Below are 13,511 nucleotides of genomic sequence, written 5' to 3'. Positions count from 1 at the left end.
CTCCTGCTCAAAGCAGGACCAATCCCCAGAAAGATTTTTACCCCAGTTCCCTAAATAGCTCCCTCAAGGATTGAACTCACAACCCTGGGTTTAGCAGGCCAATGCTCAAATCATTGAACTATCCCTCCTCCCCTGGATGAGTGGATGGATGGAGTCAGGGAATGAGGAGTACATGTGGAGATAAATGGATGGATGGAGGAAAGGAGGGCTACATGTGGAGATGGATGGAAGGAAGGATGGAGGGAAGGAGGTGTACATATGGAGATGGAGGGAGGGAGGGCGCAAGGGAGGGAGTGGTATATGTAAATAATACAGCAGGGCAAAGATTATCCAACAAGTTCTTGGAATGTATTGGAGAAATTTTTTTATTTCAGATGGTGGAGAAAGCTACTGGGGAGACGCTGTTCTAGATTTGATTTTGACAAATAGGGAGGAACTGGTTGAATTTGAAAGTGGAAGGCAGCTTAGGTGAAAGTGATCATGAAGAGTTTGTGATTTTAAGGAGTGGTAGGAGGGAAAACAGCACAATAAAGATAGTGGATTTCAAGAAGGCAGAGACTTTAGCAAATTCAGGCAGTTGGTAGGTAAGATCCCATGGGAAGCAAGTATAAGGGGGAAAAGAGTTTGAGAGAGTTGGCAGTTTTTCTTAGAGATGTAATTAAGGGAAAAAGAGCAAACTATCCCACTTCAAAGGAAAGATAGGAAGTACAGCAACAGACCACCCTGTCTTAACCAGGAGCTCTTCAACGATCTGAAACTCAAAAAAAAGCATCCTACAAAAATTGGAAACTGGGTCAAACTACAAAGGATGAATATAAACAAATAACACAAGTCTGTAGGGACAAAATTAGAAAGGCCAAGGCACAAAACAAGATTAAACTATCTAGAGACATAGAGTTAGGGTTAGACTCATAGACCCAGGACAGGGTAGGCCCATTACTCAATGCAGGGAGAGAGGGAAACAATAACAGAAAATGTGGAAAGGACAGAAGTGATAAATGACTTTGTTGTTTCAGTTTTTTCCAAAAAAGTTAGTAGTGATTGGATGTCTAACATGGTGAATGCCAGTGAAAATAGGGTAGGATCAGAGGCTAAAATAGGGAAAGAACAAGTTAAAAATTACTCAGACACGATAGATGTCTTGAAGTCACCAGGGCCTGATGAAATGTATCCTAGAATACGCAAGGAGCTGACTGAGGAGATATCTGAGCCATTAGCAATTATCTCCCAAAAGTCATGAAAGATGGAAGAGATACCAGAGGACTGGAAAAGGGCAAATATCGTGCCCATCTATAAAAAGGGAAATAAGAACAACCTGGGGAATTACAGACCAGTCATCTTAACTTCTGTACACAGAAAGATAATAGAGCAAATAATTACGCAATCAATTTGCAAACACCTAAAAGATAATAAGGTGATAAATAACAGTCGGCATGGATTTGTCAAGAACCAATTGTGTCAAACCAACCTGATACGCTGTCAAAGAAAGCTAACAAGACCTGTGGATGGGGGGGAAATGGTAGATGTGGTATATCTTGACTTCAGTAAAGCTTTTGATACTGTCTCGCGTGACCTTCTCATAGACAAACTGGGGAAATGCAATCTTGATTGAGCTACTATAAGGTGGGCACATAACTAGCTGGAAAACTGTTCCCAGGAGTAGTTATCAGTGGTTCACAGTCAGGCTAGAAGGGTATATCAAGTGGGGTCCTGCGGGGATCAGTTCTGGGTTCAGTTCTGTTCAATATCTTCATCCATGATTTAGATAATGGCATAGAGAGGACACTTATAAAGTTTGCGGACGATACCAAATTGGGAGGGATTGAAAGTGCTTTGGAGGATAGGATTAAAATTCAAAATGATCTGGACAAACTGGAGAAATGGTCTGAAGTAAATAGGATGAAATTCAATAAGGACAAATGCAAAGTGCTCCACTTAGCAAGGAACAATCAGTTGCACGCATACAAAATGGGAAATGACTGCCTAGGAAGGAGTCCTGCGGAAAGGATCTGGTGCTCATAATGGACCACAAGCTAAATATGAGTCAACAGTGTAACACTGCTGCAAAAAAAGCGAACATCCTTCTGGGATGTATTAGCGGGACTATTGTAAGCAAGACACGAGAAGTCATTCTTCTGCTCTACTCCACACTGATTAGGCCTCAGCTGGAGTATTGTGTCCACTTCTGGGCACCACATTTCAGCAAAGATGTGGAGAAATTGGAGAAAGTCCAGAGAAGAGCAACAAAAATGATTAAAGGTCTAGAAAACATGACCTATGAGGAAAGACTGAAAAAAATGAGTTTGTTTCGTCTGGAGAAGAGAAGACTGAGACAGGACATGATAACAGTTTTCAAGTACATAAAAGCTTGTTAATAGGAAGAGGGAGAAAAATTGTTCTTCTTAACCTTTGAGGACTGGACAAGAAGCAATGGGCTTAAATTGCAGCAAGGGAGGTTTAGATTGGACATTAGGAAAAACTTCCTGTCAGGGTGTTTAAGCACTGGAATAAATTGCCTAGCGAGGTTGTTGAATCTCCATCATTGGAGATTTTTAAGAGCAAGTTGGACAAACACCTCTCAGGGATGGTCTAGATAATACTTAGTCCTGCCATGAGTGCAGAACACTGGACTAGATGACCTCTCATGGTACCTTCCACTCCTACACTTCTATGATTCTATGTGGGCTGGCTGGATGGATGGAGGAGTGTGTGTGTGGAGATAGATGTATAGATGGATACCTGTGGGGATGGACGGATGGAGGGGCATTTGTGGGAATGGATGGATGCATGTGGAGTTAGATGGATGGAGGGATACATGTGTGGATGGATGGATGCATGTATGTATGGATAGACAGACAAGAAAATGAAGGGATACATGTGAGGATAGATGGAGGGGTACGTGTGGAGATGGATGGATGGATGGATGGGATGTGTGTGGAGATGGATGGATAGATGGATGGATGGAGAGATATATGTGAGAATGGATGGATGAATACATGTGGGAATGGGTGGATAGATGGATGGATGGAGAGATATATGTGAGAATGGATGGATGGATACATGTGGGGATGGATGCATGGATTCGTGTGGAGATAGATGGACGGATGGACTGAGAGTGATGTGTGGAGATGGATGGATGGATATATGTGGAGATGGATGGATGGAGAGGTATGTGTGGGATTGGATGGATGGATACATGGATGGATGGATGAGATGTGTGTGGAGATGGAGGGAAGGGTACGTGTACCTATTATATAGCTATCAGATCACAACACCTCCATACTCCATGAAGAAACCCTAAATCAATAACGCCTATAACACCATTGCAGCTGCCATCTGACAGTATTTTTAGTATTTCTTAGTAAATATTAACCCTTTTAGTCCTTACTTTCCGTATATTTGATTCATTTATATATCAACTATGCTTTAGAATCTGTATGATATTAACAAAGGAGATGTTTGAATTCTAAGGCCCAGAACACTGGGCCTTGTCCTATAAGTAAGATAATGTATTTTATCTATTAGGCTTTAATCTAATAATCTGTGGCATCTCCATGCCTATAGAACACCAGATATCCTTGATTCCCTTAATCAAAGGCTAAAATAGGGAACGAACAAGTCAAAAATTACTTATACAAGTTAGATGTCTTCAAGTCACCAGGATGAAATGTATCCTAGAATACTCAAGGAGCTGACTGAGGAGATATCTGAGTCATTAGCTTATCTTCCAAAAGTCATGGAAGACACGAGAGATTCCAGAAGACTGGAAAAGGACAAATATCGTGCCCATCTATAAAAAGTGAAATAAGGACAACCCAAGGAATTACAGACCAATCAGCTTAACTTCTGTACACAGAAAGATAATCAAGCAAATAATTAAGCAATCAATTTGAAACATCTAGAAGATAATAAGGTGATAAGTAAGAATCAGCATGGATTTGTCAAGAACAAAACTTGTCAAACCAACCTGATAGCTTTCTTTACAGGGTAACAAACCTTATGGGTAGGGGGGAAGCGATAGACGTGGTATATCTTGATTTTAGTAAAGTTTTTGATACGGTCTCACATGATTTTCTCATAAACAAACTGGGAAATGCAACCTAGATGGAGCTATTAGAAGAAGGTGGGTTCATAATTGGCTGGAAAACCGTTCCCAGAGAGTAATTATCAGTGGTTCACAGTCATGCTGGAAGGGCATAACGAGTGGGGTCCCTCAAGGGATCAGTTCTGGGTCCAGTTCTGTTCAATCAATGATTTAGATAATGGTATAGAGAGAACACTTCTAAAGTCTGCAGAGGATACCCAGCTGGGAGGGGTTGCAAGTGCTTTGAAGGATAGGATTAAAATTCAAAATGATCTGGACAAACTGAAGAAATGGTCAGAGGTAAATAGGATGAAATTCAATAAGGATAAATGCAAAGTACTCCACTTAGCAAGGAACAATCAGTTGCGTTCATACAAAATGGGAAATGACTGCCTAGGAAGGAGTGCTGCGGAAAGGGGTCTGGTGCTTATAGTGGACCACAAGCTAAATACGAGTCAGTGCTGAAATGCTGTTGCAAAAAAAGCGAACATCATTCTGGGATGTATTAGGAGGAGTGTTGTAAGTAAGACATGAGAAGTCATTCTACTCTGCGCTGATTAGGCCTCAACTGGAGTATTGTGTCCAGTTCTAGGTGCCACATTTCAGTAAAAATGTGGAGAAATTGGAGAAAGTCCAGAGAAGAGCAACAAAAATGATTAAAGATCTAGAAAACATGAGCTATGAGGGAAGATTGAAAACACTGGGATTGTTCAGTCTGGAGAAGAGAAGATTGAGAGGGGATATGATAACAGTTTTCAAGTACATAAAAGGGTGTCATAAGGAGGAGGGAGAAAAATTGTTCTTCTTATCCTCTGAGAATAGGACAAGAAGCAATGGGTTTAAATTGCAGCAAGGGAGGTTTAGGTTGGACATTACAAAAAACTTCCTGTCAGGGTAGCTAAGCACTGGAATAAATTGCCCAGGGAGGTTGTTGAATCTCCATCACTGGAGATTTTTAAGAGCAGGTTGGACAAACACCTGTCAGGGCTGGTCTAGATAATATTTAGTCCTGCCATGAGTGCAGGGGACTGGACCTCGCGAGGTCCCTTCCAGTCCTATGATTCTATGAATATAGATCTAAGGCTGATGTAAACATTAAACCTGGGATTGATGAGGGGTGATTTTTGCTAGGGAGAATCACTAGGGAAGAATGATCATGGGGAAAGAAGGACACACTGAGAGAGATTATCTTGAACTTGAACAACGTTGGTCGTCTCCACTGTAAATAATGCTGCCTTCACACATCAATCAGTACAGACTTCCTCTGAAAGGAAATCCCATCAGAACAGATGATTCAGGGCCAGGGAAGCTAGAACAATGTGTATCGTGGGGGTGCTGAGAGCCATTGAACCAAACTGTTAACCCTGGAAATGATGGAAACCACTTCAAGTCAGGGGGTCCTGCCGCACCCTTAATTCTGGGCGAGTTTTTGTGGCAAGGAGGGGTCTCTTTGGCTATATAACGACAGAAGGTTTGGAACTTAGTTGGGGGATGAAACTGCGCATCCCACCCGTTCCAGTGGAGAAGTAGGGTGACCAGATGTCCCTATTTTATAGGGACAGTCCCGATTTTTGGGTCTTTTTCTTATATAGGCTCCTATTACCCCCCACCCCTGTCCTGATTTTATACATTTGCTGTCTGGTCACCCTATGGAGAAGGGACACGGCCAACTCTGCCCCTCACCGCGGGGTGGGGCTGGATCTGTTCTTACTTTGCGGTGCACAGGGCTGTGCCGATTGTCGACTGAGGATTTTGGTTACAGAATTCCAGCTGACCCTCTTATATGACAATCTCAAACCGCCATTAACTTCAGACTCACAACAATATCACCTCTGCCCCTCCTCTGCCAGCTGGGCCAGCTCCTTACCCCCACCAGCCATGCACCAATTCCCCACCCTTCCCCCACTGGCTTCACCCACCTCCCCACCCACAAACCTCCCCTCCCCTATCTGCCCCTAGCCCTGCCCCTTCTCCCCAGCCTGCCCCTCTGGGGTGGGGAGGAGGCCAGCCTGGAGTGGGGGACCAGCAGGGAGCTGAGCTGAGCTCAGGCAGCGTGACCCTCTCGTGTCCTCTGCCCAGCCATCTGGCACTGTTAATGATCTATTTCTCCTGCAGTTCGGGGAGGGGGGGAGCGATCAGAAAAGCGGGGGGGGGGGAGTGTGGATTGGGAAGGGGCAGATGGGTGTGGGATGTAGGATTGGGAGAGGGGTGAGAGCGTGGGATCAGGGACTGGGGGAGGAGTGGGAATAGGGATTGGGGGGTGGGGGACTGGAGAAGGGGGTGTTGGATCAGGGAAGGGGAGAGGGATTGGGGAAGGGGCAGGGACATGGGATCAGGAATTGGGAAGGGCGGGGGTGTGGAATATGGGGCCGGGGGAGGAATGGGATCAGGGATTGGGGAGGGGCTGGGACGTGGGATCAGGCATTGGGAAGAGGTGGGGTATGGGATATGGGACTGGGGGAGGGACGTGGGATCTGAGAAGGGGTGGGATCTGGGATTGGGGAGGGGTGAGGTGTAGGATATGGGACAGGGGGAAGGGGAGGGACGTGGGATCAGGGATTGGGAAGGGATGGGTGTAGGATATGGGACTAGGGGAGGGACGTGGGATCAGGGATTGGGAAGGGGTGGGGTGTGGGATTTGGGACTAGGGGAGGGACGGGGTGTGGGATTTGGGACTGGGGGAGGGATGGGATCAGGGATTGGGAAGGGGTGGGGTGTGGGATTTGGGACTGGGGGAGGGATGGAATCAGGGATTGGAGAGGGGTGGGGTGTGGGATATGGGACTGAGGGAAGGGGAGGAACGTGGGATCAGGGTTTGGGGAGGGGGTGGAATATGGGACTAGGGAGGGTGGGATCAGGAATTGGGAAGGGCGGGGGTATGGAATATGGGGCCGGGGGAGGAGTGGGATCAGGGATTGGGGAGGGGCTGGGATGTGGGATTGGGGAGGGGCTGGGACATGGGATCAGGCATTGGGAAGGGGTGGGGTATGGGATATGGGACTGGGGGAGGGACGTGGGATCTGAGAAGGGGTGGGATCTGGGATTGGGGAGGAGTGGGGTGTAGGATATGGGACAGGGGAAAAGGGAGGGACGTGGGATCAGGGATTGGGAAGGGATGGGTGTAGGATATGGGACTAGGGGAGGGACGTGGGATCAGGGATTGGGAAGGGGTGGGGTGTGGGATTTGGGACTTGGGGAGGGATGGGATCAGGGATTGGGAAGGGGTGGGGTGTGGGATTTGGGACTGAGGGAAGGGGAGGAACGTGGGATCAGGGTTTGGGGAGGGGGTGGATTATGGGACTAGGGGAGGGTGGGATCAGGGATTGGGAAGGGGTGGGAAGGATATGGGGCTGGGGGAGTTGTGGGATCAGGAATGGGGGAGGGGTGGGGAGATTGGAGATGGGGGTGTTGGATCAGGGAAGGTAGGAGGGATTGGGGAGAAGGCAGGGGCGTGGATGGGATCAGGGATCCCCCAATCATGGGGGGCACGGCACTGGGCGGAGGCACTGGCTAGGGCAGGAAGCAGGATGTGGGATTAGGGCAGGAGTAGCCTGCGGCCCAGCTCCCCTGCGACTCACCGTCTTTCTCAGCCATCTCCTTGCCGCGGTTAATGATTGACTGGAGCCAGTGGGCCGGGCCAGACAGACCCTGCTCCCCTGGCACCCGGCAAGTCCTGCACCCTGGGGACAGAGAGCACAGCGGGGCGGTGACTACAGGGTTCCCAGCCCTGGCTGGCGCCAGCACAGGACTCCTGGTCTCTGAGATCCTGCTCGGGGACCCCAAATCCCCTCCCTCTGCAGCCTTTCATCCCACAGGCGTGGACACACAGGGATGGCTTGCCCGGAGCTGAGGTGTAGTCACCTCTCGGGCAGGGCAGCTGGGGAACAGCTGCACATAACACCTCATGGGGATGGCTCACCCGGTGCTGACATGCAGCCACTTCTGGGGTGGGGCCCAATTCTGCGCTGCCCAAGCTCCACGTACTGAACCACATCCCCTGCAAGCCCATGGGGCAGGCACTGGCTGTGGGAGCCGCACTGTGGGGAGACAACCACAGCATCCAGCCAGCCACTGCCGAGCCTGCACTGCTGTTTTGGCAACGGGCAGCGCTGGATAAACCATTCCCCCATGTGCCTTTCCATCCGCCCATCCCCCATCCAGCCACCCACCCATCCCCCATACATTGCCCCACGCACCTCTCCATCCACCCATCCCCCATCCACCCGTCCATCCATTGCCCCACGCACCCCTCCATCCATCCCCCCACGCACCCTCCATCCACCCATCGATCCCCTCACGCACCCCTCCATCCACCCATCCATTGCCCCATGCACCCCTCCATCCACCCATCCCCCATCCATCCACCCACCCATCCCCCCAGGCACCCCTCCATCCTCCCATCCCCCATCCTCCCATCCATCCATCGCCCCACGCACCCCTCCATCCACCCATCCCCCATCCAGACACGCACTCATTCCCCCCACACACTCCTCCATCAACCCATCCCCCATACAGCCACCAACCCATCCCCCCACGCACCCCTCCACCACAGCCACCACCCATCCTCCACCACACCTCTCCGTCCATCCATGCATCCCCCCACATGCCCCTCCATCCACCCATTGACCCCACGCACCCCACGCACCCCACCCCCATTCTCCCTCACACCCCTCCATCCATCCACCCCCCCATCCACCCCACACACCCATCCCTCACCCCTACATCCGCGCACCCATCCCCCAGGGAGAGGCGTGATCTGGGTGTAGTGCCCAAGGAGGGTGGGAGATTTGGGGCACAGTGCCCAGTGGGGGTCAGAGTGGGGATCTGAGTGCAGTGCCCAGGGGGAGGGGTGATGTGGGTGCGGTGCCAAGGGGGTCCAGGGTGGGAGGTGTTGGGAGCACGGAGCCTAGAGCAGGGGTGTCTGTGGTGGGGGTGTCCGAGGATACTGCTCTGCGTGGGGGTGTCCGGGGTGGGGGTGTCTGGGGTGGGGGGTGCCCAGGGCGGGGGTGTTGGGGGCACAGTGCCTTGGGCAAGATGCCCGTGGGGGGGTCCGAGCACAGTGCCCTGGGAGGGGGTGTCTGGGACACAGTTGCCTTGGGCGAGATGCCCAGGGTGGGGGTGCCCGGGAGCAGTGCCTGGTGCAGGGGTGTCGGGGGCGGGGTGTCCGGGGCGCGGTTCATGGGGCGGGACTGTCGGGGCGCGATGCCCGGCCAGTGCCCGGGGCGGGAGGTCCCTTACCCGTGACACGTCCCTGCGGCTCCGGCTGGCCGCGGGCTCACCATGCAGCTGGCCGGGGCTGGGCAGGGGCCGGCATGGCGGGGGGCGCCGGGGTCACCCGGCCCAGGCGGCAGCTCAGCGGGGCGATGGTTCACCTGGGGCGGGCGGAGCCGGGGGCCCGGCAGGGGAGCGCGGGGCTGGGGGAGGGGCCGGGCCGGGCTGGGCTGCCCAATGGGCGTGGCCGCTGCAGGACACCTGTGCATGCCCCCCCCGGAGGAGGGGGGGCAGGGGACTGGGGGGACCAGGCTACACACAGCACATCTGGGAGGGGAAGACGGAGCTGGAGGGGAGGGGGGTCTAGCGGGTCTGGGAGCCAGGACTCCTGGGTTCCATCCCAGGTCTGGGAGGAGTGACCTGCCAGGAAGCCCCGCCCCTCGCAGCCCCCCCTCCCTTTTCCTGGCGGTGCCGCCTCCCTTCGCTCAATGGGGCTATTGTGTCCTGTGCACCTCGGGTCTCCCCTTCGCCTGCGCAGGGGCTGGGAGGAGGGGAGCGGGGGAGGCAGATGGCAAACCTGCTCTGGCTGGGTCCCAAGCTGCTGGCTGCGAGGCCTGGCGTTTTCCAGGGGAGGAGCGCACACTCTACGGTCCCCCTCCCGCCCCTTCAACCCCGGGGATAGAGGGGAAACTGAGGCACGGTGAGATGCATGTGACTGCAGCCTGCCCTGTTCCACCCCGTTAGCCCCTTCCCGTGGGCAGAAAGAGGTCAAGCCCACTCTGGGCCTGCATCCAGCCAGCCCCTGGAACAGGTGCCTGGGGACGGTGGGGACAGGCAGCACCCAGGTCCCCAGGCCAATGGAGTTTGCTGACTCAGGTCTCTGAGCGCCTGCTCCAGCTGGGAATGAGCCCAGTGGTACCGGGAGTCAGCCTACTGCCCCCCAAGTCCTGCTGCCACTCTGGATTTGCTCTGGTTAATGCACAGCAGATTATAGCTTGGGCTAGATTGGGAGGGGAAACTGAGGCACGCAGTGGGGGAGGGACTGGTCCAAGGCCGCATAGCAGGCCAGTGGCACACCTGGGAACAGAACCCAGGTGTCCTGAACCTCAGTCTCATGCTCCACCCACTAGGCCATGCAGGACAGCAAGTTTTAACCCTGAGAGCCTAGAGCAGTTTGGAATGAAATGACCAACGTTGGCTGCTAGAGAAGTGCAAGGTCCCCCCAGCCACTTCCCTGTCATGACTTATCAGGGGCATTTCAGCACCCCGGTGCAGGCGAGCGAATCTGGAACCCATTTCCCATTAGCGAGATCGGGGACCCCCATTGCACTGGGTGCTGCACAGATGCTGTTGTTAGTCATTTGGCTGTGTGTGTGTGTTCTCCCTGTGTGCTGCCCCAGCTCTGCGCAGACACCTCGAGCAAACCGCCCAATGACCACAAGATCCATTAAGGTACGAAGGCACCAGGCCAGGTTTATTGTCAACAAAGCACGGTAATAACACCTGGCAGACTCTACGAGGATACTAAGACATGTATGCCCATGACAATGGACACAGCTCAGTGAATGGCAGGACTTTCCATTCCCCCTCAGCTGGACAAAGATACTTACTCTGAGATACATCTTTATACCTTGATACAAACAAGTTACATACTGCCTCTGACATAGTCACTGCCCCCTGACGTGGCTAGTTATTACCCATCACCTTTTACATGTTGGTTTGATCAAAACATTTCTATTGCGTACTGTCCTCCTGACCTTATCTTTTAGGAGTGGTCAGTGTGTTCCTGGTACCCTTGGGGAATGTTTTTGTACCATCCTTGATATCGGAATGTTCTCGTATCACTTGATATCAGGCTGTGTTTGTGTGAGCGCTCTGTGCTTAACACTTCTTAGCAATGTGTATTTCTGCAAGATCAGCCCTGTTCTTGAGAGATTCTGTGAGTAGGTCCTGCCTTGTACCAGACCTCTGATACAGAGGCTTATGACTCAGTACTACAGTCCCCCACTTTTTACCATTTTATGCGGAGGATGTTTACCCATCATCCTGGAAAAGCATAATGCATGGACTGAAGATGGCCCAGTGGGCTAAACACTGATATGTGGCCACCTTACTTCTCCATTCACACATTCATAGAATCATAGACGATTAGGATTGGAGGAGATCTCAGGAAGTCATCTAGTACAACCCCCTGCTCAAAGCAGGACAACCCCCATCTAAATCATTCCAGCCAGGGCTTTGTCAATCGAGGCCTTAAAAACCTCTAAGGATGGAGATTCCACCACCTCCCTAGGTAACCCATTCCAAGGGTACACTGTGACTCATATCCAGCTTCTCGTCCACTGTACTCTCCAGGTTCTTTTCTCCAGAACTGCTGCTTAGCCACTCAGTCCCCAGCCTGTAGCAGTTCATGGGATTCTTCCACCCTCAGTGCAAGACTCTGCACTTGTCCTTGTTGAACCTCATCAGATTTCTTTTGGCCCAATCCTCCAATTTGTCTAAGTCACTCTGGACCCTAACCCTACCCTCCAGCGTATCTACCTCTCCCCCCAGCTTAGTGTCATCTGCAAACTTGCTGAGGGTGCAATCTATCCCATCATCCAGATCATTAATGAAGATGTTGAACAAAACCGGCCCCAGGACAGACTCCTGAGGCACTCCACTTAATACCAGCTGCCAACTAGACATCGACCCATTGATAATTACCCGTTGAGCCCAACAATCTAGCCAGCTTTCTATCCACCTTATAGTCCATTCATCCAATCCATACTTTTTAACTTGCTGGCAAGAATACTGTGGGAGATGGTATCAAAAGCTTTGTTAAAGTCATGATATATCACATCCACCGCTTTCCCCATATCCACAGAGCCAATCATCTCATCATAGAAGGCAATCAGGTTGGTCAGGCATGACTTGCCCTTGGTGAATCCATGTTAACTGTTCCTGATCACCTTCCTCTCCTCCAAGTTCTTCAAAATGGATTCCTTGAGGACCTGTTCCATGATTTTTCCGGGGACTGATGTGAGGCTGACGGGTCTGTAGTTCCCTGGATTCTCCTTCTTCCCTTTTTTAAAGATGGGCACTACATTTGCCTTTTTCCAGTCATCCAAAAATAGATTCCCCATCTATCCCTTGGTCTGCACATTCCCTCATACAACTGATGAACAGATTTTATTTTTCAATTGTTTTTAGTCCCTTATAGTGTATCTGGGAATGTTAGGCCGAGGACCATGACTGAGGCGTGGGGTGTAATCTGTGGGTGACATGAGGAATCCTTTATACTTAGTTGGTGGTTGATGATATGGGCTTTGGTCAGGATTATAATATGCCTTATACATTTGTACCTTATACATTTTTATAGGACACATTTGGTTTAACACACCCTACAGAGTATGCAAGTATAGAGATGCCCTTACATACTGTATAAGTCCAAACATTTTCTTTTAAAACATTAATAAGCATTTGATTATTTCTTATAATGATTATTCATTACTATGGCAGTGTTGATAGCTAGTTTTGTTTGTTTGTTTGTTTGAAACCAGGCACTGTCATTTGGCTTTTTTGATTTGTCATTGCATGTAGCAACACATTCCCATCAGTGCAATTACTGTTATGGCTTCTATTCCCATCAGTATTACACTGAGTGTTTGGACTATTGGGTGGAGAGTAACATCCTCTGGGATTGCCCACTAAGGTGTTTCCACCCCTCTTTGCACACTTTCTACTTCTATTTGTTGTTGGATAAGATGAGCTGTGGGTATTAAGGCTTCCTTGGTTCTTATCACTGACTCATGTATGTCCAATTGTAATTGCTCCACTGGGGGAAACAATTCAATCAATACGTTTTGTAGGTTGCCAGGAGGAGTAATAATATCAGTGACAGTGCTGACACAACTTGTTGGCCAAAAGGCCTGGGTTCCAATTTGGATGGTGCTAGTGACTTGCACACAAAATCCTGTATTGATTCCAGGACAAATGTTTCCATGTATAGAAAAATTGGAATATCCCAGAGCATAGGCTGGGAGTGAGTGGGGATCCCGACGGTTAAACCTCTGCTTCCTGTAATGCAGACACCCCCGGAACCGTGAGCTAAAGGACACCGGCTACATCTGGGAAACCCAGGCGGGTTGAATCTCACAAGCCTAAGGCAACCGTGCTGCTTCTGCCAGCTTCTGAGTGGCTTGGAGCCCCATTCCCCCATTGTAAAAAGAGGCAG

General features: G+C 50.7%; 1 protein-coding gene across 2 annotated transcripts in view; it reads right to left on the bottom strand.

The window, feature by feature from the left end:
* HPN (hepsin) overlaps positions 1-9,486 on the bottom strand; it is a 30,612-nt gene extending 21,126 nt beyond the window's left edge. The window contains exons 1-2 of one of the 2 annotated variants that reach the window (XM_054010475.1): positions 9,323-9,486; positions 7,663-7,764 (exon numbers count right to left, since the gene is read on the bottom strand). In XM_054010475.1, coding sequence (XP_053866450.1) covers positions 7,663-7,678 — 16 coding nt within the window. In that variant the 5' untranslated portion in view covers positions 7,679-7,764; positions 9,323-9,486. Of the gene's footprint in view, positions 1-7,662; positions 7,765-8,003; positions 8,032-9,322 lie in introns of those variants that run through there. The other variant, XM_054010474.1, reaches the window with a different exon arrangement.
* Between the last annotated feature and the right edge of the window lie 4,025 nt (positions 9,487-13,511).

The sequence above is a fragment of the Malaclemys terrapin genome, chromosome 21 (assembly GCF_027887155.1).
Source record: "Malaclemys terrapin pileata isolate rMalTer1 chromosome 21, rMalTer1.hap1, whole genome shotgun sequence".
NCBI lineage: Eukaryota > Metazoa > Chordata > Testudines > Emydidae > Malaclemys > Malaclemys terrapin.
The sequence above is the reverse complement of the archived record's forward strand: the minus strand, read 5'-3'. Positions and strand labels throughout refer to the sequence as shown.